At 42.1% G+C, this 27,684-nt stretch overlaps 1 protein-coding gene across 1 annotated transcript; it reads left to right on the forward strand.

Moving 5' to 3' along the window:
- The first annotated feature begins 589 nt into the window (after positions 1 to 589).
- chpfa (chondroitin polymerizing factor a) lies at positions 590 to 27,608 on the forward strand. The gene is made up of 4 exons (XM_079820848.1): positions 590 to 1,087; positions 4,543 to 5,107; positions 23,533 to 23,715; positions 23,987 to 27,608. Exons 1-4 carry the CDS (start codon positions 792 to 794, stop codon positions 25,247 to 25,249), a joined length of 2,307 nt encoding a protein of 768 aa, XP_079676974.1. The 5' UTR covers positions 590 to 791; the 3' UTR covers positions 25,250 to 27,608.
- The last annotated feature ends 76 nt before the right edge of the window (positions 27,609 to 27,684 follow it).

The following is a 27,684-nucleotide window of genomic DNA, read 5'->3' on the forward strand; positions in this document are numbered from 1 at the left end:
CATGATAGCCTACTTAGATGAGTGCCGCAGTGCTAAAAAAGAAGTATTCAGGAGCATTTATTGTTAGTATTATTATTATTATATTAAACATGACAATTATTTTACTGATAGTAGCAGCCATCATTAAATATGAGCCCACGTCGCCATCTAGTGGAAAAAATACAATTAATGTAGGTTAATCATATTTAGAGTAGTACAAGAAGTAGGCATTATAAAGTCCGAGATCATGACAGAAAATATAAAATGTTATGATGACCGAGATTCTATTTAGGTTACCATTTTGAAATTTAATTTTCAGTTTTAAAGGGACCGCTTAGCCTCCAAAAATAAACGTCATTACAAAGTGACAGTAGATTTGCTTTTCGTGCGTCTCAATCGTCTCCCTAGTTCAGTAGTCAGGGTACTGATCAGGACATAAGTCAATGTGCTGACTCCTTTATCAGTGCCTTGACTACTGAACTAGGGAGCAGATTGAGACGCACCTATTTTATTGGGTTTCAAACGGAAACGCCCCGCCCACAGAGAACGTGAGCCCCGCCCATTAGGGGAGATGCCCAGGCTCTTTGTAGTGACGTATGCTCTTGTGGGCGGGGTGCTCAATTTCCTCAGGGAGGAGCGACAGCGCCACTGACACGTACGAATGTTTCAATAATTTAGAGGGAGGTGAAACAGTTACAGGAATACGTCCAATGCATTTCCGTTAGTATTCGAACGGCTTTCTTAATGTGCTCTACTCTGCACAGAAGGTCGCGCTTAAAGGAGGTGTGTACTGCACCAGAAGTCGGAGTACAATGAGGTTTTCTATGCTGGTCAGTCTGTTAAGGCCGATCGGCCCGGTTATTATCGGGATCTCTCTGGGATTTACTCTGAGTTTGCTAAGTGTGAGCTGGGTCGAGGAGAGCTGTGACGTTAATGCCATAGGAGATGAAGGAATCGTTTTATCCCAGGATGGAAGTCTGAAAGGAGCCCGGAGACCCAACTCTTTTTCCCCTGGGAATGATGGTGAGGAGGAGGAGGAGGAGGATTTCCAGCCGAGAATAATCCCATATAAACCCGTGAAACAGACTCAGCCCAAGAAACTTTTCAGGTAGACATACCATTCAGCCTACTTTATCTATATTGTGGTTCACGCCAAAAATAACATAAAACATAATATCTACGCCAGTCGATGTTTGTATTTTTGAACAGGCATTCCTGATGTAGGCCTAAGTTACCTTGTTTACACCGATATTTATACATGTATACTAGTAGAGACAAAAAATATTCTAAATGTCCCCAAAGACAATCAAATCCTCTGTTGGGGACAGAAAAATATCCCACTTATGGCCTGGAGTATAGGGTTGAGGTCAAAGTCTAAGTACAATAATTATTATTATGAAGGACAGCTGTGAATAATACGTTATGTATACAAGCTTCTCTGTGTTCTCTGTCTATGAGAGAATATTTCCCTAATGACTGGCTAAAAAACATAGAAGAAACACACACACACACACACACACACACACACACACACACACACACACACACACACACACACACACACACACACACACACACACACACACATATGCTGGAATTGAAGGCTGCTTTCAATGTTAATCTTGGTTATTCTTGTTGTAAATCAGTAGTGCTTATGATTTCGATTTCCGAAAGAACGTTGAAATTAAAATTGCATTTTGCACTATAGACCTGAAATATTTACATTATTCATGTTATGACAGCCAATGACATTTTGGCAAGATAAGTGACTTAAGTTGTTAAAGATCAGTATTTTTTCAGCCGGTGCAAACATAGTTATTTTCATACTGAAGACAAAACACAAAATACTTATCTTAATAACTGAAAAACTGTTACGGAGAAACTAACTGAGAAAGCTTTGAGTTTGGTTTCAACTTTTAGTAATGTGACTAGCTCTACACTTTAATGCTGGTAGTTTAGGCTTTGACAATTACAGATAAGTCAAATATTTGCTTTTGCTATTTAAACAATTTTGCAACAAGATTGCCAATGACTCAGTGGCATTTCAAACACTGAGAGGTATTTTTTTTCATGGGAATTAGATGAAACAGGCTGTGGCAGGCTTAAACTGTAACTGTAACAATCTCCTACTTTTGATACGTCCCACTGGGAACTCTGTAATCCTTCAGGGTGGCTCCCATGGTGCTCATTTCTCCATTTCACTCAATGCTTGCAATACTCTGAGGTAAATTAGGAAGGTTACAGACAATACTGTTAACTAATCCCATAACATGAAAGGGTCAGTTGTCTTTGGTTCTCAGTTCACATTGACCTCATACTAACCTCTGCCTACCAGCACTGGTTTAAAAAGCTGAATCCTTATAGTTGACTGCTAAATTTATCTGAAATATTTGTTTTCAGGCTCACACCCATACACACAGCCCACTTGGGCAAATAAAATGGGCAAAGCAAAAAATGGAAAAGTATTTAGTAGTCTTTTAATGGTCTGACCCATTTTAATCATGGGTCTTCAATATTCTCCTGTACTCTAAAGCATTAAATAACTTCACAGTGAAGTAGCTCACCAATAGCAGCAGCTAAAAATGCATCCCACACTTTACTGTGGTAAAGATGCATTTATTATTATAATTCTCACTGATCTGGAACGTCACCATGCAACTTTGCTGTACCACTCTTAATCAAACGTATATTTTACTTGTATTACTAATATTATAATAGTTGTTATTTCTCATTGTTGTGACATCTTTTTTGGCCCCACCTCATATTAGGTGGCCTTAAAGGGTTAGTTCACCCAAAAATGAAAATTCTGTCATTAATTACTCACCCTCATGTCGTTGGACACCCGTAAGACCTCCGTTCATATTCGGAACACAAATGAAGATATTTTAGTTGAAAGCTGATGGCTGAGAAAGGCTTCACACAGGCCTCCATTGGCATTCAGTACATTGACACTTCCAAGATCCATGAAAGGCACTTAAAACGTCGTTACAAAGTCTATCTCACCACAGTGGCTCTACAATAATCATACAATGCGACGACAATAGTTTTTGTGCGCAAAAAAAAATCAAAATAACACCTTTATCCAACTTGTTCTTGTCTTCCGTGTGCGCCTCCACGACGCATGCGCGAGAATATGACGTAGCGCCGGTGTTCGGGAATCGATGAAATACACACTTAAGCTCCATTTTGAGCACTACGCCGAGACCTAAAGCACGATCAATGTAGAATCCAACAGCTTAGACACGCGCGTCTTCCTCTGCTCGTAAACAAATCGCTTCTGGGTCATATGTCCAAACGCCGGATCTGCGTCATATTCTCGCGCATGCGTCGTGGAGACACACACGGAAGACAAGAACAAGTTGGATAAAGGTGTTATTTTGATTTTTTTTTGCGCACAAAAACTATTGTCGTCGCATTGTATGATTATTGTAGAGCCACTGTGGTGAGATAGACTTTGTAACGACGTTTTAAGTGCCTTTCATGGAGCTTGGAAGTGTCAATGTACTGAATGCCAATGGAGGCCTGTGTGAAGCCTTTCTCAGCCATCAGCTTTCAACTAAAATATCTTCATTTGTGTTCCGAATATGAACGGAGGTCTTACGGGTGTCCAACGACATGAGGGTGAGTAATTAATGACAGAATTTTCATTTTTGGGTGAACTAACCCTTTAACTACTATGTACTAACATTTTAATTAATCATTTGATACAATGCACTTATTGTGTACATGCATACATGTTTTTACATTGTACTTACATTTAAAAAAATACCTGCATGTAATTACATCTGTAATTAATTTCTTTAGTTACATTTGTAATTACACAGTAGACACTTTCCTTACACCTAACCCTACCCTTAAACTTACCCATACCACCTCACCTGTCCCTAACACTACCCATATCCCACCTCAATATCAGCAAAGGTGTTTTGCAATACAATTTGAACACAGTAAGTACATTGTACTTATTTTTTGATGTAAGTACATAGTAGTTAAGGCCACCTAATATAAAGTGGGGCCTCTTTTTTTAATATATAATTGCAAATGCATACAGTATCTCACAACTGTGTCTTCATATCTCGCATATTTGCATAGCTTTAGTTTTAATTTAATTTTAATTTCGTTTTAGTAATTTTAGTACTTGAACTTTTTTCCATTCACACAAAGGCAACATTTCTAATTTTTAAGTTTAAGTTTTTAATATATTATTTATATATGATTTCATTTCAGCCTTATGTAATTTACCTAAAGTGTAAAGTTTTACTTTCAATTTTATTTTTAATTAACAATAGCAACAATGTTTTCAATGCAACTTTTTCTTATTATTGTGACGATATATATCTTATGTCTTGTATCTTTATAACATACAACTGAAAGTTTGAATCTCACAATGTGGCCAGATTTCTTATTTTAACCCTTACCTCTGAAATGACCAGTTTATTTTTTTACTGCAATGTGGATACAGCCTTCCATGTTTGGCTTGGTTAATCATTGCAATGACAAAGTTACAGTACTGTGTCGAACAATCATGAGTTATAAATTGTAATGTTTTGTCTGTTTCCACAGGGCGAAATACATCAGCACAGAGCTGGGAATTCGAGAGCGTCTTTTCGTGGGAATACTCACCTCCAAAAACACCATCAACACTCTGGGTGTGGCCGTCAACCGCACCATCAGCCATCATCTGGACAATGTTGTGTTCTTCACTGGCACACGAAGCCACAAGATACCCCACGGGATGATCGTGGTCACCCACGGCGATGAACGCCTCATCTGGAACATGTTCCAGACCATAAAGTATATACTAGAACATTACGTCACAGAGTACGACTGGTTCTACCTCGCCCAAGACGACACGTACACTCAGGCCGATCGTATCAAGGCTCTGGTGGAGCACTTGAGTATGGACCGTGTGCTGTACATGGGCAGCCCAGAAGAGTTCATTGGTGGGGAGATGCAGGGGCGGTATTGCTATGGAGGGTTCGGGTACCTGCTGTCCCGCAGTCTTCTGTTAAAACTCCAGCCCTTCCTGGAGAACTGCAGGAACGACATCCTGAGCGCCAGACATGACGAGTGGCTTGGGCGATGCATCATTGACTATGCTGATACGAACTGCGTGGAAGAATTTGAGGTGAGATAAATCCTGCTTTCAATGGAAGTTTACTGATATGCAAGAGATTGTGATCTCGATTCAAACACCCATGCAATCTTATTCCTACATGACAATGATTCAGCTATTAACATTTGTCTATTAAACCTTTGACAAGTATGATCACAGCAGACATTCAAATCTGCGCTGACCTAGGGAGAGCATGTGTCAAGTGTAGGTATGAAACTGCTTCACAGTCTTTCCAACCACACAGTATCATTGTTGCTGTCTGACAATCATTCAAATGAACAGTAGTACTGGGATAAAAGTTTATAGTTTGAATATAAACTGATGTCTACGTAGGGTTACAGGGGCAGTTTCAAACCACATTTTTGAGGCTGTCGTTGGTTAGTCTCGCATAGCCAGACTGACGGCAGAAGGTCTGGACTCCATCGCAGCTTTCGTTGGCCATGGACCGTCTAAGTTATCGTCTGACCGACATCTAAAGCAACCAATCGCAGATCGTTTTGTTCCTCGTCATGTTTAGGGACGATGTTCCTACAATAACAGCCCGCAGTGCATCTAATAAATGATTAATTCAAGAACGTTGTGCAAGTGTACAGCAACAGTGGCGCCGCAAATTTCACATACTTTTGAAGCTCTCATTGTCACAGTTGTAAACACAACGGCTTTCTTCTTTCATGAAGGGGTTTGGCGTAACGATGGCTTTGTTTCCAGGTGGACAGTTAAAGAACGTGACACAGATCTCCTGGAAATAGTGTAGAATTCAAACACTCAGATGACTGCTTCAAAACTCCTGAAGTGTTTGCCATTTTGTGTGCCTCATGCATCAGACCATTGTTCCATGGGCGTGATGCCTGAGGCTGAGACTAGTCTTCTTTGGTAAATGGAATTTTAAGGAGAAAATACTCAGCAATGCTGTTGACTTATGAATTTGCACATAGTTTGTCTTAAAGTACTTAAAAAAGCACCCCAAAGACATAAACAACATTAAAAACTTAATTTGTACCATTTACCTTCAAAATGTATTCCTGTGAGGCCAAAGCAAAATTTTCAGCATCATTACTCCAGTCTTCAGTGTCACATGATCCTTCAGAAATCATCCTAATATACTGATTTGCTGCTCAAGAAACAATTCTTATTATAATCAGTGTTGAAAACAGTTGTGCTGCTTAATATTTTTGTGGAGATCGTGATTTCAGGGTTCTTTGATGAATAGAAAGTTTAAAGGAACAGCATTTATTTGAAGTAATATATGTTTTTTGTAACGTTATAAATGTTATCTCTCTTTTTTTCGTCAATTTAATGTATCCTTGCTGCAAAAAAATTATTTCTTTCAAAAACTCAAATCTTACTGACCTCAAATGTTTTTAGTTTCAGACCTGCGACTTAAAGGGATATTTCACCCAAAAATGAAAATTACCATGATGACACTAGGGATGCTCCGAACGATCGGCCAGAGATCGGTATTGGCCGATAATCATATTTTATGACTCTATCGGTACTCACTAACTTGGCCGATCTCACGAACCGATCGCAATTTGATGACGTCATCACGTGAGGGCGTACATGACGCGTGGGGTAAGTAGCAAATATTCAAACGAGAGCTTTGAAGGCAGAAGTGGAGAACGGTTCCATGTGAACAGCAGTTGAACACGGGTCAGTCGACCCTAAGGATGGGCGAATGCCATTCAGAAGAATAGCGGAGTACGAAGAGTGAGCTGATGCAGGGAAAGTGCATGATACAATTTGTCCTAAACATGACACATGCTTTATATTAAGGGGTTTAAAATAACTGGTAAGATATTGTTAACGCGTAACTTATAGTTTAAAGCATAAACTATATGTCCTGTCACTGTCAGACGCTCTGAGAGATACTTGTGCTAACAGACAGATAAATACCTGCGGTGTTTAATGCATTTTAAATGTGGTGCTTTCCTCAGTGCATAACTTACATTTCACAGGGATATTCTCCATCTGTAAATGTTAGAAAGTTATGCAAATATGTAAATTTTTCTGTCAGGAGACGACGAGACTTCTGCATGTGAATCTCAGCTAAAATTCAGACTTCCGCGAGCGCCGCCGCGCCAGGGTTGCCAGGTTTGACAACAAAAACCTCCCCGCATTTGGGAGGGGTATTATGTGGGGTTTATTTGGGTATGGTTGCCTACTAAAATTCGCATTCCAGGGGCTAAATATCACATAATTGGGGTCTCTTCAACCCGCGGACATGAAAAACAGCCCGTGGCAACAGTTCCCCTTCAAGGGAACTCGAGCTGCGTCACCGCTTTGGGAACGCCTCTGCGTGATTGCGTCGTGAAGCACGTATGTCATCAGTCCAATAGAGAGACGGAACGTCATAGGCGGGTGACGTCATAGACCCGGAAGCTATAAAGCACACCGGCAAACACACGCCGTTAGCTTCTGTTGCCTTCAACAAGCGCTCTGTGTAATATCTGTCCTAAGTGTCTTTGTGTTGTGTCTGAGTTCAGACTGTTTTGTTCGTTTGCACTCTCACCACATTGATCAAAAGAGAAAAAAAAGTATGACGAGCGAACAGCGTTACAGACAGTGTGTTCCTCCCTGCTCACGCTACATCACGAGCGGGGATACACACGTGATGTGCGTTGTTTGTTTGGGAGAGCAGCACGCGCAGTCGGCACTCGAGGGTGCCGGCTGCGAGCATTGTGAGGCTCTGCCTCTTCGCGTGCTGCGATCCCGCCGGGCGCTCTTCGAGGAGGGCGTCCCGGTTAGCGCTCCCCACGGCACGGGTCCCGCTGCTGCTGAGGCTCAGCGGCGACTCATGTCGTGGGGTTCGCAAAAGGATCTGACGGAGGGGATGGAGACGGGCCCCGCCCTATCTCTTCCTTCACCCGCCAGATCCAGCGCTGCCTCTCTGGGATCGGGAGCCCGCTCTGCGGCTTCTCCCGCCCGGGGAGCGGCCGCGATACTGCAGCTATCTTCCTCCGAGGAGGTTGATGTCTGTAGCATCGATGCAGGGGGTGGAGACTCGTCACTTCATTCCCCTGCAAGTGAGGAGCTCATGGAGGTGCTGAGCAGAGCGGTGGCCAGACTACACATTGACTGGCCACATGAACATCATGAGCGAGCTGCCGTAAAAAGCAGACTCGACGAGCGCTTTCTCCCCGCGCGCTCTGTTCAGCCTCCTCGAAGGAGTCTGCCGTTTTTTCCGGACCTCCACACCGAGGTGTCGAGGTCTTGGAAGCGGCCCGTGTCTGCACGCATTTTCACCCCGCAAACGTCTGTTTATAGCAATATCGGGGTGTAAAAGACACGGTTATGGTCAGCTGCCTCGGGTTGAACAGACGCTTGCGAGCCATCTGTCACCCGAGTCTGCGTCGACCGTAAAGGCTCCGACTTTGCCCACAAAACCTCTTAAAGTGACATCATCTTTTGTGGGCAAAGCATACTCGGCAGCAGGTCAAGCCGCCGCGTGTCTGCACACGATGTCTATTGTGCAGGCATATCAGGCTGATCTGCTAAGGGACCTGGGGGAAAGCCACGAGATCGGAGTCGATACTATTAATGAACTTCGATCGACTGCCGATCTCGCTCTCCGTGCCACCAAGGAGACGGCCCGATACGTCGGCCGTTCTATGGCAGCCCTAGTGGCCACGGAGAGGCATTTATGGCTGAATCTTACGGACATTAAGGAAAGGGACAAGAGCTTTTTGCTTGATGCGCCGCTGTCTCCAGAGGGCCTGTTCGGTGACGCTGTCACCACGGTTACCGACATGTTCCTGGAGGCGAAAAAACAGGCAGCGGCGCTCAAGCAGTTCCTTCCCCGTAAGCCCCAGGTCTCGTCTGCTGCTGGGCGGGAGCAGCAGACGCAGAGTACGAGCTCCTCGCACAGGGCGCAGCAAAGAGTGAGTGTCGCCACTCGTACACCCCCGCAGAAAGGGTCGTCGGGTGCGCAGCGCTCACAGGCGCAGCCTTCTAACCCCAGGGCTGATCTGAGGACAGTCACTGACTACGTTAACATGGACAGCAGTAATCTAATTATTGACCTTACTCTGAATAAGGCAATAATCTGATTAAGGTGTTTACATGAGTTGCTTTTAGAATATTACGTTCATGTTCCCGTTTTACATGTTACAGAACATAGTTTGATTAATGGTACGTCATTACGTCCCCATGCCACGCTACGCTGTCCGGGTCCAATCATAGCGCGACTTTCGTGGGTGTGTTCAAATCAATGGGCTCAGGCAACCCACTGTAACTTTACCTGCGGGTGTCGCTGTTGGTGTTGGACAGTGTGACTTTATAAAAACGAGTGATTTTTATACTTTTTTTATGATATTATGATAGCATGAATATACTATAGTTTTATTTTGTGTAATATTAAATATTGTCTTTCAGGTTTTTTTAAGAGACACTGCCCATCTTGCCTCCTTCTTGACAGCCTACATTTCGAATAATAGTTTTGATAAATGATGAAAATGTGATGAAAAGGTTTCAAAATCGTGATTGTTTGGATTGTTTTTTTTCTGCCATCGAGCCACAAGCGTTCACTGAATGGCATATGGCTCGCAAGCCTAGAGGTTCCCGACCGCTGTTGTAAGCAGACAAATATGAATCTGGGATTACAGATACAAAATGATCGTATTTTACTTTTAAAATGAGCATTATTGCAACACAAAGAAAAAAAATATAGAGGAGGCCGCGTCATGGCAACGACATTTCAGACTGAAGATATACGTAAAAGATAAACGGGAATTTAAGCGCATTGTTTTGTACGTGCGGTTATATTAATTATAATTCAAATTCTGTTTTATTTATCACAATATTATTGATGATTGTTTAGAGGGGCACTTTATATACTTTTGATACGAGCCCCCAAAGCCCTCTGCACTTGCCTGGTGTGTGTGTGTGTGTGTGTGTGTGTGTGTGTGTGTGTGTGTGTGTGTGTGTGTGTGTGTGTGTGTGTGTGTGTGTGTGTGTGTGTGTGTGTGTGTGTGTGTGTGTGTGTGTGTGTGTGTGTGTGTGTGTGTGTGTGTGTGTGTGTGTGTGTGTGACCTGTCACAAAACGCGGCGGAAACTCCTTCACGACGTTAATAGTTAGATTAAGGTGTGTACATGTCTACAATGCACTTAGATAATGCGACTAAAACAGGCATACTCCACATGTCTTAATTCGATTTTTGTTTAATTCGAGTATGGCTTTAACCGGATTAAGGTAATTAGAAATCGCTGTTTACATGGTAGTTTCTTAATCAGAGTATGGTCTTAATCAGATTAATATCGGAGTATTGTTGTCCATGTAAACGTACTGAGTGTGGCGAGGAAGGCTGCGTCAAAGAAGTCCTGACGCCTCTGGGCCCAGGACAGTGAGGGTGATCCCCTCCGCGGGCGCACGGTGCTTACCGCTGTACACGGTACCCGTGCGTCCGCGGTACCCTCACGGGGTCAGTCCGCCAACCCCGCCCGAGTGCCGGGGCGCGGAGGAGCCCCGCGGGTCATTCGAGGATGGCCCGCACCCTCTTCGGAGGGAAATTATGCCGTCGAGTCAGTCGTTCCCTGCCGGTTCGCCGCTTCAGGGCGCTGCACTCGCGGTGCAGAGTACATCAGAGACCAGCCTCGAGAGGCTGGTTCCCTTAGTAGATTTTGTGTCAGAGTGGGAAAATCTGCCTCACATATCTAGTTGGGTCCTGCGATGTGTAAAGTTGGGGTACGCGATTCAGTTCAGATGCCGTCCCCCCAGCTTCAACGGGGTCCTCTCCACTGTGGTGGACCCGGTGCAGGCTCTGGTGATGACTCAAGAAGTACAGACTCTGCTGCAAAAGGGGGCTATAGAGAGGGCCCCCCCCCCCCCCCCCCCCCCCCCGGACAGGGAGTCAGGCTTTTACAGCCGGTACTTCATAGTGCCAAAGAAGCTGCGCCCCATCTTGGATCTTCGCGTCCTGAACCGAGCCGTGGCAAAGCTCAAGTTCAGGATGCTGACACTCAAACAGATCGTGTCTCAGATCAGGTCCGAGGACTGGTTTGTCACGATAGATCTCAAAGATGCATATTTCCATGTCTCCATCCTTCCGCAGCACAGGAAGTTCCTGAGGTTCGCTTTCAGGGGAGAAGCGTACCAATATCGAGTGCTTCCTTTCGGTTTAGCCCTTTCACCCCGCACGTTCACGAAGTGTGTGGACGCTGCTCTGGTTCCCTTGCGTTTGCAGGGGATCCGCATTCTCAATTACATCGACGACTGGCTGATACTAGCACAGTCAGCGCGTCTCGCGGTTCAGCATCGAGATGTTGTTCTCGCGCATATGAGGAGGTTGGGGCTGAGGCTCAACTCCAAGAAGAGTGTTCTCTCTCCTGTGCAGAAGATCACTTATCTCGGGGTGAGTTGGGATTCGGTCGCTATGCAGGCTCGTCTGTCGGAGCCTCGCGTGGGGTCGATCCTCTCAGCCGTGAAAGGGGTGAAGCTAGACCAGCCGCTCACTGTAAAGCAGTTTCAGAGACTGTTGGGTCTGATGGCAGCCGCGTCCAACGTTATTCCTTCGGGCCTGCTGTTCATGAGGCCGCTACAGTGGTGGCTCAAGACCAGGGGTTTTTCCCCGAGGGGGAACCCCTTTCGCGTAATCAAGGCAACGCGGCGGTGTCTCCGCACCTTGGTTATGTGGAAGGACCCCAGGTTCCTGACCCAGGGCCCGTCGCTGGGGGCACCGTGTCAGCGTACTTCTCTGACCACGGATGCCTCCCTGACGGGCTGGGGGGCGACCATGAGTGGTCGCTCGGCCCAGGGTCTGTGGCAGGAGCACCAGCGTTCGTGGCATATAAATTGCCTGGAAATGTTGGCGGTGTTTCAGGCTCTGAAGCACTTCCTGCCGCATCTCAGGGGCCATCATGTGCTTGTACGCACAGACAGCACATCGGTGGTCTCCTACGTCAACCATCAGGGGGGTTTGAGGTCCCGTCGCTTATACAAGCTGGCGCGCCTTATCCTCCTCTGGGCTCAGGGGAAATTGCTGTCAGTCAGGGCTATGTACATTCCTGGGCGGTTGAACGTCGAAGCAGATATCCTGTCGAGGCAGGGGCCAAGGCCCGGGGAGTGGAGACTCCACACCGATGTGGTGGAGCTCCTTTGGGAGAAGTTCGGCAGGGCCCAAGTGGACCTGTTCGCCACTCACGAGAACTCTCATTGTCATCTGTGGTTCTCCCTGTCGCCTCCAGCTCCTCTCGGACTGGATGCGATGGTACAGGAGTGGCCGAGGCTGCCCCTGTACGCTTTCCCCCCGATCGCTCTGCTTCCGGGAGTTCTAGAGAGAGTGCGCCGGGACGGGGCCCGTCTCCTGCTAGTAGCCCCGTTCTGGCCGGGCCGGGTATGGTTCTCGGATCTGGTGTCTCTTCTCGACGGCTCTCCCCTGGAGATCCCGTTCAGGAGGGACCTTCTCTCTCAGGCGGGCGGAGTTTTTGTTCACCCCCGCCCGGAGTTGTGGAAACTGTGGGCTTGGCCTCTGAGGGGGCCCAGCTCATAAGTTCCGGTCTCTCAACTGAGGTTGTTGAGACCATTCTACACTCCAGAGCTCCTTCTACGAGGAAACTGTACTACCTAAAGTGGAGACTCTTCACCTTATGGTGTCGAGATCACCTGCGGGATCCAGTTAACTGCCCTGCGAGCGTGGTGCTGGAGTTCCTGCAGGAGAGATTCTCTGCTGGGTTAGCCCCCTCCACACTAAAGGTGTACGTGGCGGCCATAGCTGCTTACCACACTCCTTTGAGTGGAGTTTCATTAGGGCGACACCCTCTAGTAACTCGTTTCCTCCGTGGAACCTTGAGGCTGAGACCTGTGACACGCACCAGGGTGCCGGCCTGGGACTTATCCATCGTCCTTCAAGGCCTTTCCGAGGCTCCCTTCGAGCCGCTCGAGGAAGTTTCTGAAAAGTTTCTCACTTTCAAAACTATTTTTCTTCTTGCTATTTCTTCTCTTAAAAGAATTGGGGACTTGCAAGCCCTCTCTGTCGCACCCTCGTGCTTGGAGTTTGCCCCGGGTATGGCTAAGGCCTTTCTCTCTCCGAGGCTCGGGTATATTCCTAAGGTCCTCACTAATCCTGTGAGACCTATTGTGCTCCAGGCCTTCTGTCCTCCTCCCTTTGTGACGTCAGACCAGGAAAAGTTAAATCTGCTTTGTCCAGTTCGCGCTTTAGACGCCTATGTCCACAGAGCTGCCCTGTGGAGGAAAACTGATCAGTTATTTGTTTGCTACGAACCTCCATCCCGTGGGGGTCCGGTGTCAAAGCAGAGGATGAGCAAGTGGGTAGTCGAGGCTATCTCACTGGCTTATGTGGCGGCCGGACAGCCCTCTCCTTTGGCTGTTCGGTCCCACTCCACTAGGAGTATGGCTGCTTCTCAAGCTCTCTTGGCAGGGGCCTCCCTGCAGGAAGTGTGTGATGCGGCGGGGTGGTCATCGCCGCATACTTTTGTCAGGTTCTATGAACTAGATATTTCTGCTACTCCGGGGTCTCGGGTGCTCGCCTGGTAGCTGTTACAGGCGGGCATCCAGACTCGCATGGGGACGTGGGTATTCTCGTTCCCAAAGCGGTGACGCAGCTCGAGTTCCCTTGAAGGGGAACGTCTCGGTTACGACTGTAACCTTAGTTCCCTGATAGGGAACGAGACGCTGCGTCACCCGGCCATACTCCTCGCATGCCCGCAAGCGCCTTGTTTCAGGCCTTCTTCAGAAGCTAACGGCGTGTGTTTGCCGGTGTGCTTTATAGCTTCCGGGTCTATGACGTCACCCGCCTATGACGTTCCGTCTCTCTATTGGACTGATGACAAACGTGCTTCACGACGCAATCACGCAGAGGCGTTCCCAAAGCGGTGACGCAGCGTCTCGTTCCCTATCAGGGAACTAAGGTTACAGTCGTAACCGAGACGTTTTGATGTGGCCTAATTCCGCGGAAAAATTGTGGACTTGGCAACACTGATCCGCGCCAAACAGACGGAGAGTATATAGGATAGGAACGCAATAATTCTGACTAAAGTATACATATTTCTAAAATATTTGTTGTTGGACAATAAATGTGCCATATGTAGAATTGAAAGTAAATATATTTTTATGAAAGTGATCATTATAATTGGGTAATCAAATATAGGCTAATATGCTTTTGTTTTTATTTTTATTTTTAGTTCAGTGAATTAAAAAACTAAATTATTAATACATGCCTACATTACATTCACTGTATTTGTTTATAGCCTTCTATATCAACATTGTTTTTAGGACATCATTGGACAGGATGTGAAATAAAATTATTAAAATAAATACAGATTTTTTTTTTTATCCAAATAGAAAAACGTAGAAAATACAGCCCTATTAAGTATCCTGATATGCATAGTGTTATGCAGAAACCCTATTTAAAAGGCATATTAAAATGTTCACTGTATAATGAATATTTTTTGTGATTATTTAGTACCCTGTTAAAACAAGTTACATTACAGTACATAATTACCATAAAAATGAAACAAAAATATAATAAAGGCAACATCTATAGTTTTTTTTTGTTTTTTGTTTTATCTGAAAACAAGGTTAACCGTGATCAGAGAGCTTACAAATCAGTGAAGCATTGGAATCGGGATCGGTATCGGCCGATCACCATGACGAGAAATCGGTACTCGGTATCGGCAGCAAAAATCCTGATCGGAGCATCCCTAGATGACACTGTGTAAAACGACATGGAAGTAACACATAGTCGACATCTGACAGTTAACAAGCTCCAACATGTTTAGCTCATGTGGGCGATTCAAGTCCATCTTGCATTATTTCTGATCCTGCCCCTCTTCTTTCCATCCTTTCCTCTCTTGTCTCAACTTTCGAATCAATAGTAGTCAAGCTACAATCTTCCTCTTTCTGTCCAAAAATACACCACATAATGCGTAATCAAATGTATTTAAAGGATTAAATGCACAACACCTCTACTTTTCAGAGTAAGCGCAACGAGGTCTGATTAACGTTGTTTACAGGCTGGATGAGGCCGAGCTACAATTGCATTATCCAGCTCTATTAGTCAGACTTGCACAAAAAAACTGTCTGATATAATTTTATTTAGACTTAAGCATTTACATGACATTTTTAAAATACAATTTTTAGTGTAGCTTCAATCAAACCTTTTAAGTGCATTTAAATGCATTCAATTTCTTGGAGCACTATACGCTAATCATAAAATGAACTGTAATGGTGGTGTTTAGGGCATTTTACAAGTTAAGAAGCCTCAGAGGAATCTAATTCTAAAATGAGTATTATCATTGTTTTAGTTCCACACATTATCATATTATGTTTGTTAGATAAATGTCTGTAGAGATACTAGACTTGGTGTTATTGGAAATGCTTTTGTGTAAAAAAAAAAAACTCCACATTATGTGAATGAGCTATCAGTGTCTGTAATTTCCATCTCTGTGGCCTTGATTGAAGAGAGTCAGACTCCCTGTGGTAAACCTGCAGTGTTTGATGACAGACCGCTTTATACTAGTAGTGTGTCTCAGTCTTTCTGCGAGGGACCCAGCGGGGCCTTATTCTTGATGAAACTAAATCTCACTGCCTTTCAACTCACCAGCATATGTATGCAACAACCAAAGACAAGATTCCGATGTCTCCTTTGAAATAGGCTGCTGTTCTCAGCAATTAAAGGGAAGGTCTCCAGTCTGTTGCTTTAGTCTGTCAGTCAGCGCAACATCTGAAGTTTTCACCTCTATTCAGGTCTTTACGTTCACTACCAGTGACTGCTGGAATTAAATTTAAGACACATTCTAGATCTTCCCACCATCTTTAAGAATATAAAAAGTACAAAACAGTACTCGCTTGGAATGTTTTCCCCCCCAATGGTAATATGGCATCATGACTTTTCTTACCTGAAACACCTTTTTGATTTTGCAGTCTGTCTATTCTGACTTCTGTAGACAGAGGTTGGGTCTCAACGTAACCACTTTCAGTTCTTCTGTCTTTCTCTCTGGGTTAGCGTGATGTAAGTCAGTGACTGGTTTTGCATCTACAGATCCCTGTTAGCCCAGAGCCTGTCTGGGAATGCAGCAATACTCAAAAAGAGAGTGCAAGAAAGAGTCTAAAACAGGGATTCACCAAAATTTCGGCTACCGAAAGTCTTTGGCCGAAACAGCTATTTTCGGTTTCGGGCCAAGATCAGTGACTGAAACAGATGTTTAATTTGCGTGCTTCTGATGGCACGTTTTGAATGTGTTCAGCATCCATTCCGTGCACACAACGTGTATAAGATGTGTGCAATTTATTTAGTTTTGGTTTTCGGCCAAGTGCATCCTGAATTTTTGGTTTCTGTGCAGAATTTTTTTTGGTGCATCCGTAGTCTAAAACGCGCACACACACACAGACAGACTGACAAACAGAGAGAGAGAGAGGTTGGGTCTCACAACTCCACTTTCAGTTCTCCTGTCTTTCTCTCTGGGTTGGAGGGATGTAAGTCCGTAACTGGTTCTGTTTCACACCCGGTTTCCTTGTTTTATGGGGACTTTCCATAGACATAATGATTTTTAAACTGTACAAACTGTATATTCTATCTCCGTACACTAACCCTGCCCATCACAGAAAACTTTCTGCATATTTACATTTTCAAAAAAACCCTCACAGTATGATTTACAGTGCATCTGGAAAGTATTCACAGCGCTTCACTTTTTCCACATTTTGTTATGTTACAGCCTTATTCCAAAATTGATTAAATTCATTATTTTCCTCAAAATTCTATAAACAGTACCCCATAATGACAATGTGAAAAGCTTGTTTGAAATCTTTGCAAATTCATTAAAAATAAACTAAAAAACAAAAACAATCACATGTACGTAAGTATTCACAGCCTTTGCCATGACACTCAAAATGAGCTCAGGTGCATCCTGTTTCCACTGATCATCCTTGAGATGTTTCTACAACTTGATTAGTGTCCACCTGTGGTAAATTCAGTTGTTTGCACGTGATTTGGAAAGACACATCTGTCTATATAAGGTCCCACAGTTAACCGTGCATGTCAGAGCACAAACCAAGCCATGAAGTCCAAGTGAATGTCTGTAGCCCTCCGAGACAGGATTGTATCGAGGCACAGATCTGGGGAAGGGTACAAAAAAATTTCTGCAGCATTGAAGGTCCCAATGAGTTCAACAAAGATCTTTACAAAGGTCCCACAGTTGCCTCCATCATCCGTAAATGGAAGAGGTTGGAACCACCAGGACTCTTCCTATAGCTGGGCACCTGCCAAAAGGCACCTGAAGGACTCTCAGACCATGAGAAACAAAATTATCTGGTCTGATGAAACAAAGATTGAACTCTTTGGCCTGAATGGCAAGCATCATGTCTGGAGGAAACCAGGCACCGCTCATCACCTGGCCAATACCATCCCTACAGTGAAGCGGTGGTGGTGGTGGCAGCATCATGCTGTGGGGATGTTTCCAGCGGCAGGAACTGGGAAACTAGTCAGGATCGAGGGAAAGATGAATGCAGCAATGTACAGAGTAGGGATGCACCGATCCGATACTCTGTATTTGTATCAGAGCCGATACATAGTATCGGACCGGCGCATCCCTACTCTGTACATTGCTGCATTCATCTTTCCCTCGATCCTGACTAGTCTCCCAGTTATTATTAGCCGGATCGGGTATCAGTCAGACAGGGCCGATCCAAATCCGATACTGTGCTAATATTCTGTGTTATTGTTAAGCCCCAGTGCCCCACAAAATGCACAAAAACATTATAAAGCATCATCAATGCTTCTTGCACTATATTAAGTGTTTTGAAGTAATTCCATAGTTTTGTGTGGTACAGATGAATATTTAAAGGACAACTGGGACAAAGGACAAAAATGGACCTAGGGGTAATTAACACATGGTTACCGAGTAGATCGTTCTCTGGGTTGTGTTTCCATGAAAATCGAATGTAAAGAGTTATATCTCTAAAAACAGATTAGCTTATAACACTAGTCTGTGGGGCATAGAATAAGTCAAATTAAATCGCTAGTTAATACCACTAACAAGGCTCAAAATAGCCTCACACTAACACGGTAGCATAATGAGGGTCCCTACATGCAAACCGAAGCATTGAGAACTTTGTAAGTGTACAAACAGTTTAATAAGAAGTAGGGATGCCACAATTCTCAATATAATATTGAACCGTTCGGTACGGCATTCACGGTTCAATACGCGCTTGTGAATTGCGTTTTTTTCGGTTTTGCATTTAATTAATTATTTTTCTGGATGGATTTTAGGAAGGGGGCCCCTCATAAAAGGTTCATAATATTTGGGGGTCCTTGGCATCATAAAGTTTGAAAACCCCTGTGTTAGATCACAACACAGGACAAGAGATTGTATTGTTCTTCACATGCACGGTAACTGAATTTTTAAACTGATAAAAGAAAAGGCTCAATAAAATATTGTACAGACAGATAAACTATGCATTGATATATCTTCCCTTTGTGTTTTGAACTTTTGAATGCGGGTGGAGCGCTGCCGCTGCGCACTGTGACTTGTTTCAAGCGCATCGTGTTGTTTCAAGCGCATCATTCTGCACACATTTTACCAGATTTAGTGCTACACTTATTTGTTCCCCACTAAATGTTTTTTCCCCCCACTAAATGTTTAGATTTTATACAATTATTGTGCACTCATAATTTTTCTTGTAACTTTTTCTGCTGAATTATCCACTAATCTAGTTTATCCACCATCTAGTTTATAGTAGTATCTTTGGCATAGATTGTGATATTTTTTTATATGTTGTTTTTCTTTATAATGATGTTGTCTTTATTTAGTATATTGTGTTTAACACACAATTGAGTGGTTATCAGTTCAACACACTGAGTTTTAGAAATTCTACATTTAATTTTTAAACAAAACTGCTGGTATCGGCATCGGCCGATACTCAGAATTTTTGATATCGGATCAGTTCTGAAAAAATGGTATCGGTGCATCCCTAATACACAGAGACTTCTTTGATGAAAACTGCTCCAGAGTGTTTTTGGACCTCAGACTTGGGCGAAGGTTCATCTTCCTACAGGACAATGACCCTAAGCCAGGGCTCGACATTAACGCTTGTCCGGGACAAGTGGATTTTTTGAAGGGGCAAGTGAAAAACTATTTTACTTGCCCGACGGACAAGTATCCTGGTTAAAACGTCAAAACAAAAAATAACTAGGGAATCACCAAAGTGCAATAATGATTCTGCATTCAGTTAGTGTAAGTGGAGATCGATAGTGGACAATAATATAAAACGAACTGACGTTAACAAGGTTGTGCTGTTGAGGCTCGTGCAGCCTCTCGAGAAGAAAATCGAAAACAAATGAGCGCCGCTCATACAAAGAAACTCAGTTAACATACACAGTTAAAAATTGTGCAGTTTTTATATTTATAAAATATGATACAGTTAAGCAAAATTACACTAACAAGAGTGTTGTTTTCCTGAATACCATCACGACTGAAAATGACACTGATTTCATACGCCAGTTCCATAAACAATTTAACATTAAGTCACTTACATTTTAGAAGCAATATGGATTGTTTTTGTTCTATTTCAGCAGCGAAAATAGTTCCAAACAAATATCACAGCAGAACCGTAACGCATCTCACAGCAACAGTGTGTGTTAGTGAATGATTCAGCGTTTTAATGAATCGGTTGAATCAAAGATTCAATGGCCTATTCGTAAACGACCGCCAAATTCTTGAATGATTCAGCCGTTTCACTGAATCGACTCAATGACTCGCTCATTAAGACGGTCACATGCTGCCACCTACTGGTGGTTTAGTTTAATCTTTCCAACATTTCTTATTTGTATATTCAAAAATATTTAAAATAATCTCATAACATTATTTAATGCAGTTGTCATTTTTCAGTGTAAATGATTTAATTTGATTGGTAACAGTCTATAGTGTCTTATTCTGATTTAATTTATTGATCAAATTTAAGAATATGAAAGGAAAGCCGAAGCATACCCTATATTTAATAAGATTATGGAAAAATGCCCTTTATAAAAAGGTACAAATATGACATATATGCATATTTAAATATGTCAAAGCTGATTAAACACTGGTGAGAATATTGCTTCAGTATAGATTATATTTACAAAAAAAATCCGGACAAGCAAATGTTTTACTCGGACAAGTGAATGACAGATTTACTTGTCCGAAGGCCAAGCGTGTGAACAGGCTTAATGTCGAGCCCTGGCCTAAGCACACAGCCAAGATAACAAAGGAGTGGCTACGGGACAACTCTGTGAATGTCCTTGAGTGGCCCAGCCAGAGCCCAGACTTGAACCCGTTTGAACATCTCTGGAGAGATCTGAAAATGGCTGTGGACCGACGCTCCCCATCCAACCTGATGGAGCTTGAGAGGTCCTGCAAAGAAGAATGGGAGAAACTGCCCAAAGCTGTTAGGTGTGCCAATAGGTGTGCCAAGCTTGTAGCATCATACTCATAAAGACTTGAGGCTGTAATTGGTGCCAAAGGTTCTTCAATAAAGTATTGAGCAAAAGCTGTGAATACTTACGTACATGTGATTTTATTGTTTTATTTTTTTGGTTGTGTGGTTTTTATTTTTTTTATAAATTTGCAAATATTTCAAACAAACTTCTTTCACATTGTCATTATGGGGTATTGTTTGTAGAATTTTGAGGAAAATAATTAATGTAAACCATTTTGTAATAAGGCTGTATTGTAACATAACAAAATGTGGAAAAAGTGAAGTGCTGTGAATACTTTCCGGATGCACTGTATAAGCGATTTTCTTCATGGGGACCAAAAAAGGACAAGGACAAGTTTTTCAGATATTGCCATCTTTGACGGGACATTTTGTCCTCATTATGTATAGGGTTTACCAAGACAGACGCACACACACAAATTCCTAAGCGCGACAGTCTTAGTAGCTCATCTTTTGCCAAGGTGCAACTCATCAGTTAAACAGCAATATATAAATAAATAAAAAATAAATCCTAATCTATCAAGTTTCTAGTATAAATGTCTAGGCATCCTTAATTAAACACTCTATTTAGCTTTGCTCTTTCCACTTAATCAGACATTCTAAATCATTTTCAAATGCAATACAAATACTACTGACTATTGATCCATAAAGCCTGTCTTATAAATGCTGACATTCTCTTCTTCACATGTTTATACATGTACTTGTTTTTTTTTGGTTTAGGTTGTTTATGTGGCTGTGATTTTAGTTTAGAATGGTGCAAATTGTGGCTTGGTGTTCTCTTGTTCTTTTAATAGCTTGATCAGATTAGATTCATTTTTCTCTTTATGCTGTCTAATCGGCTCAGGTTCTTAGTGTCTGCACCCCACAGGCCAGTGCACACCAAGAATATTTTTCAGCACTGCTTTACTTTTTGTTTTTTTATAAGTTATGATGGACTACAGGAAATGTGAAGCATGATAAAGAATATATACATGTGCTTTGTGGGAATAATAAACAGTATTTTTAATACATGTTTATTACATCTCCTCTGGCAATATTTATGATTTCTAAAAATTTTTAAATACAGAAAGAACTATTCAACTATCCATTGTGGGTGGTTAATATGGTTTCTCTAACTATTTTTTACAAATTCCTTAATTCATATGGCCTATGCAAGATATTCAATATGCAATATATATCAAATCCCACCTCTTAACCACTTCTCAACAATAAAAAACACTTAACACGCAAATAAAAGTATTTTAAAGTGTCATAAAAAGTGTGTGTGTGAATGTGCACATTTTATATATATATACATTTATATAAATGTCAGCCTTTATTGCAATCTCTGGCCCTTTTTACTTCAATCCCCCACAAAAAAAACATAAAAAAGTTTTGTATAGGAAATTGTCTAGTATATTTATTTCCTTGTCTGTGTGAATGTGAACTATACATTCTACAGCCACAAATAAAACAGTTTATGTCAGTTGCCCAGAAATGGACTAAATGCCCTTAATGCAGGCCTTACATAGACCTCACACTTTCTCTTTTTTTTTTTTGTGGTTCAAGTAGTTCTGAAAACCTCTTATTTTGCCTTCTCTTTAATACTACAGTGGTATTTCTCTGGTCTTTCATTTAGCTTGTATAAACACCTGCTAAAAATTTGTATTGGACTCTGAAACCAGCAAGTTTAGAAGAAAACTCTGTCATACACATTTCAGATATAAAATAAGTCAACTTTATTTATATAGCAGCTTCACAGTGTTAAACAGGAAAATAATGCAACAGAATTTTATTCGGCCGTACAGCCGCTCCCGAGAAAACGGGTTCATTTTAATTATCATTTAAATTATCTTAGTTAAGTAGCAGTTAAGTAATTTAGTTTATATAGTTAATTTAGTATAGTTAATTTAGTTTACTAATTATAAACTAAATTTATTTGGATATTTAGTTGAAAATGAAGTGTCCGTAAACTGCTTTTTTAAAAGAATTTAACAAGTTTCTTTTTTACCATTGCACCTTTGGCCCAGACAGAATCACAGCTTAAAATTGAATCTCACCTTTAGAGACCGACCTATATGTCACACGTTTGTTTGGAGGGGTCTGGGGTCCTCCGGTTAATCTGTTCTTGAAACAGGTACTGAGACCTCTATTAATCCATCAGAGGAGTATTAGATGTCTGAAAGTCAGTGTGGAGCTACTGGGGAGAAAGAGTCAGTGAATCAGACACACTAAACATGATGTACTGTCTCCATTTTGGCATTTCATCCAGTTATAAATCCACCTCTGCCTTTACCGTCAGAGCACCTCCTGTCTTTCAGCACATCATTGTAATGCCTCCTAAATCTATTTATAGAGCAGAGCTCTTGCAGGGCAAAAATTGGAAGCGTTTACTTTGCTTAAACATCATTTGTTGCGACCTGGAGCAAGTGTTCAAAAGAAATCAAGTACCTCCTCGGAGCAATGATTTCCAAAGGAATACACCAATATTTAAATTCTGGCTGATGCAGATAAGCCAACAATTATTTTCATGTTCTGGCTGATAAACGATGAATGACAGATATAAACATTAATTGTTAGATTTTTAATTTATGAATTCTAATCACATAAACTGAAATGGTCCATTCCCTTGTTCCATTAAGATTTATACAAAAATGTTTTAAGATTTTTTTCAAATTCATAATATGTAAGGATTATTCCATTCAATCTGATGGAATTTTACTATACAAGTGAAATTTGTAAATCTTAAATCTTAAAAAAATTAAAATAACTAAAAGCAGTGGTTTTGAATAGCACAAGTAAACGTATTACATAATGAAAATTAATTTCATAAAATTAATTCATTTTGACATTTGCTAAAAATTACATTTAACAGTGTTATTAGATGATTAATGTTATTAAAGATTACATTTAAATGCAGGTTAGATGACGGCAAAGGTAATCTAAATGTAAAAATAGAAAATGTACACTAATTGACATTTGAAAAAAAAAAAAAACGTCTCACTAACCGTACTTTATTTGTGTTGTTTTTTTTCAGGGGCAGAAGTATTATTACTATGAAATGGGAAAAAATTCAGACCCTAGTAAGGAAGATAATGCGCAGTTTAATAATGCACTGACCGTCCACCCAGTGTCTGATCCTGAGCAGATGTACAGACTTCACAAACACTTCACTGAGATCGAGCTGCAGAAGACATACGAGGAGATCGAAAAACTGCAGGTACACTTATGCTAAACCTGGGCTGACTAGTACCAATGCCAAACTGAGAAGAAATGGTCATTTCTCTTGACCTTTTGTCCACTATGATGCATTATCTGCTTTTTGTAAGGGTGTTATAAAATTGCTAGTACTTTCCTTTCTTCATTTTCAAAGTGCTCTGGTTAAGTGCAGCATTATGAATTTTCAAATGGAGGTAATAACCTACTCATCAAATATCTTAAAATGCTTAATGGTGTATATCCCACACCTTGTTCTCTATTTTTTTTAACAGGCGGAAATAAAAAATGTGAGCCTGGTGGCTTTTGAGGGCAACCGTAGTGCCTTGTGGCCAGTTGGAATCAATCCACCCTTTGAACCCAAAACACGTTTCGAGGTTCTGCGGTGGGATTACTTCACTGAAGATCAGGTGTATTCCTGCACTGATGGCTCTCCGAAGTGCGAGCTTCGTGGAATCGATAAGATGGACGTAGCTGACATCATTGAGACGGCTATGGGTGAGCTGAACAAAAAGTACAAGCCGGTTCTGCACCTGAAAAAGCAGCAGCTTATAAACGGATACAGGCGCTTTGACCCCACCAGAGGGATGGAATACACCCTGGACCTACAGCTAGAGGTGGTTAACCAGAAAGGACACAGTCGCTCCATCACCAAGAGGGTCCACCTGGTGAGGCCTCTCAGTCGTATTGAGATCATCCCCATGCCTTATGTTACAGAAGCAACTAGAGTCCACATCATCTTACCTGTCACTCTTCAAGACCGAGAGCATGTTCAACAGTTTTTGGAAGTGTACGCCACAAACGCATTCGAAACCAGTGAGAATGCCATCTTGACGTTTCTCTTCATCTACGATCCAATTGAGGCCCAACAAGTCAACCAGAATGACATCTTCGCCAGTGTCAAAGCGCAAATCAATGCTTGCGAGCACCGTTATCCTACGATCAAAATCCCCTGGATCAGCGTTAAAAGCGAAAGTCCCTCTCAAATCAAATTTATGGACATCATCTCCAAGAAGCACCCGGTTGACACGTTGTTCTTCATCGCCACCGTGAAAACCAGCATCAACTCGGAGTTCCTCAATCGCTGTCGAATGAACTCCATCAACAACTGGCAGGTGTTCTTTCCCATCCATTTCCAATACTACAATCCTGACATTGCTTATCATAACCAGCCTCTTCCCAATACGTTGGATTTGGTCAAAGAGGCTGGCCACTTCGATCGCAGTTCCTTCACCGAAGCATGTTTCTACAACTCAGACTACATGACAACCCGGACGCGCATGTCTTCGGATGTCCAGGAGAACGAGGAGATCCTGGAGAACCTGGATATATATGACATGTTCGTCAAATACTCTGGCCTCCATGTTTTCCGAGCTGTGGAGCCGGCCCTGCATCAGAAATACAGCTACCAGCCATGCAATCCTCGTCTTAGTGAAGATATCTACCAGAGGTGTGTGCAGAGCACCCTTGACAGCCTTGGATCACGCTCTCAGCTCGCCTTGCTGCTGTTTGAACAGGAACAAGGCAACAGTACTTAACCTAACCTTGAAGATTGAGAAATGACTAAGGGGCGATAAACAATTTTCATCCATTGGGCTGATGCTTTACTACTAAGCAGTCTGTGGAGTCACAAAAGCATTCGAAACCAGTGAGAATGCCATCTTGGCGTTTATCTTTATCTACGATCCAATTGAGGCCCAACAAGTCATCTAGAATGACATCTTCGCCAGTGTCAAAGCGCAAATCAATGCTTGCGGGCACCTTTATCCTACGGTCAGAATCCCCTGGATCAGCGTTTAAACCGAAAGTCCCTCTCAAATCATATTATGGACATCAGCTCCAAGAAGCACCCGGTTGACACGTTGTTCTTCATCGCCACCGTGAAAACCAGCATCAACTCGGAGTTCCTCAATCGCTGTCGAATGAACTCCATCCACAACTGGCAGGTGTTCTTTCCCATCCATTTCCAATGCTACAATCCTGACATTGCTTATCATATCCAGCCTCTTCCCAATACATTGGATTCGGTCAAAGAGGCTGGCCACTTCGATCGCAGTTCCTTCACCGAAGCATGTTTCTACAACTCGGACTACATGGCGACCCGGATGTCCAGGAGAACGAGGAGATCCTGAAGAACCTGGATTTATATGACATGTTCGTCAAGTACACTGGCCTCCATGTTTTCCGAGCAGTGGAGCCGGCCCTGCATCAGAAATACAGCTACCAGGCATGCAATCCTCGTCTTAGTGAAGATATCTACCAGAGGTGTGTGCAGAGCACCCTTGACAGCCTTGGATCACGCTCTCAGCTCGCCTTGCTGCCGTTTGAACAGGAACAGGGTAACAGTACCTAACCTTGAAGATTGAGAAATGACTAAGGGGCGATAAACAATTTTCATCCATTGGGCTGATGCTTTACTAGTAAGCGGTCTATGGAGTCACAATGCTAAACGCATCAAAAATGCTGTCGGTACCAAAAAAAAAAAAAAGACAAACTATTTAAACCAACTTAAAAATAGCAGATTTTTGTGACAACAGGAGATTTATGATTTGCTATCTCTTTTGAGCAGATTGGTTTATGTTGGCTCTTAAACCAAACAGCTGTTAGCTGTTGAAATGATCACTACCGTAACACATCTAAATCGCTGTGCCTTCAAAATATGCTGTCCATTCACTATACTTTTATCTTGTCAGCACAGACACTTTTTGCTCAAGCAGATTTGTTCTAATGTTTATTTAACGTAACTGGGTTTTTGTAGTATGAAGGAACCGTAGCCAGATTCTGTGTTCTAGCAGTGGGTTTATTGTTGTTGAAATGTTTTTAAATGTCAGTTCACCCTCAGTACTGAATTTTGATTTTCAAGGTTTTAAGGTAAAATCGTTGTCTTACTGACCATCAGTGCCAAAGAAACAAAAGTCAAGATTTTTTTAACGTTTCAAACACAAATTTTGACCAAAGCTTTTCAACCAGCATAGTTCCATGTATAATTTATGCTTGAATACTCAACAGCAGAGCACAGAGATTATTACAAATACCTGCATTCAAATGCATATACATATTTGTACTATTGAAACCACCTCAAAGAGACTTTTCTGATTAAACAAGTAAACTTTTTAAAAGTTTTGCACTAATAATTCCATTGCAAATCTGTCTTGTATAACAGTAATGCTGCAGAATACGCCTGTCAAAGCATTTCATTTTATTCAAGAAAGATTATGGGGTGAATTACACAGTTATAGTTAGTTCCTGTGCTGTCTACCAGAGAGTAGTGCAATACTAGTGCAATACTATTCAGATGGTCTGCTTAGAGCCTGCTGATGGAAACACTCCAGATGAAATATACATCTGATAATACATGTTTGAAGATGCACTACAGCGAGCCTCTATTACAGACCTTTCACAACACAACACAACACAATGTGTTTTTGTGGGACCATATTGGGTTATTGGGTACATGGTACATGTGTTTACTGTATTAATGTTGTGTTGAAGTTGTTGTTTTTATTTGTATTTTATTTAAGCAATCATAAACTTAATGCAGTACACTGACTTATGTTACACAATATCATGATGCTGGATGTCAAATGTTTGTGCATACAAGAGCTGTGAAAGGTTTTACGAAGTGATGTTTTGTACGTTTTTAAATGACACATACACAACATGAATGGACTCATCACAAAATGAGCACAGACTGAAGCCGCTACTGGCCTTTAGGGGTCAGCAAAGGAGCGTGGGATTACAGCTCCTTTCGGATATGTAGACTTTCACATCACGACTGTTTCTTAACCTCACCTTTGTTGATTATTTCATTCTAAATATTCTCTATAAATCTATTGTATTTTGTTTTAATATTATTGTACAAAATGTTTAATAAAGACTTTATTTTAGGGCTCTGATAAACAAAAGTGCTTGTCTTTTGTTCCCTCCCTTACTTGCAGGCCTCTTCTTAATACTGTTTGTTTTGCATTTGATA

The sequence above is a fragment of the Gobio gobio genome, assembly GCF_949357685.1.
Source record: "Gobio gobio genome assembly, chromosome: 7".
NCBI classification, from domain to species: Eukaryota; Metazoa; Chordata; class Actinopteri; order Cypriniformes; family Gobionidae; genus Gobio; species Gobio gobio.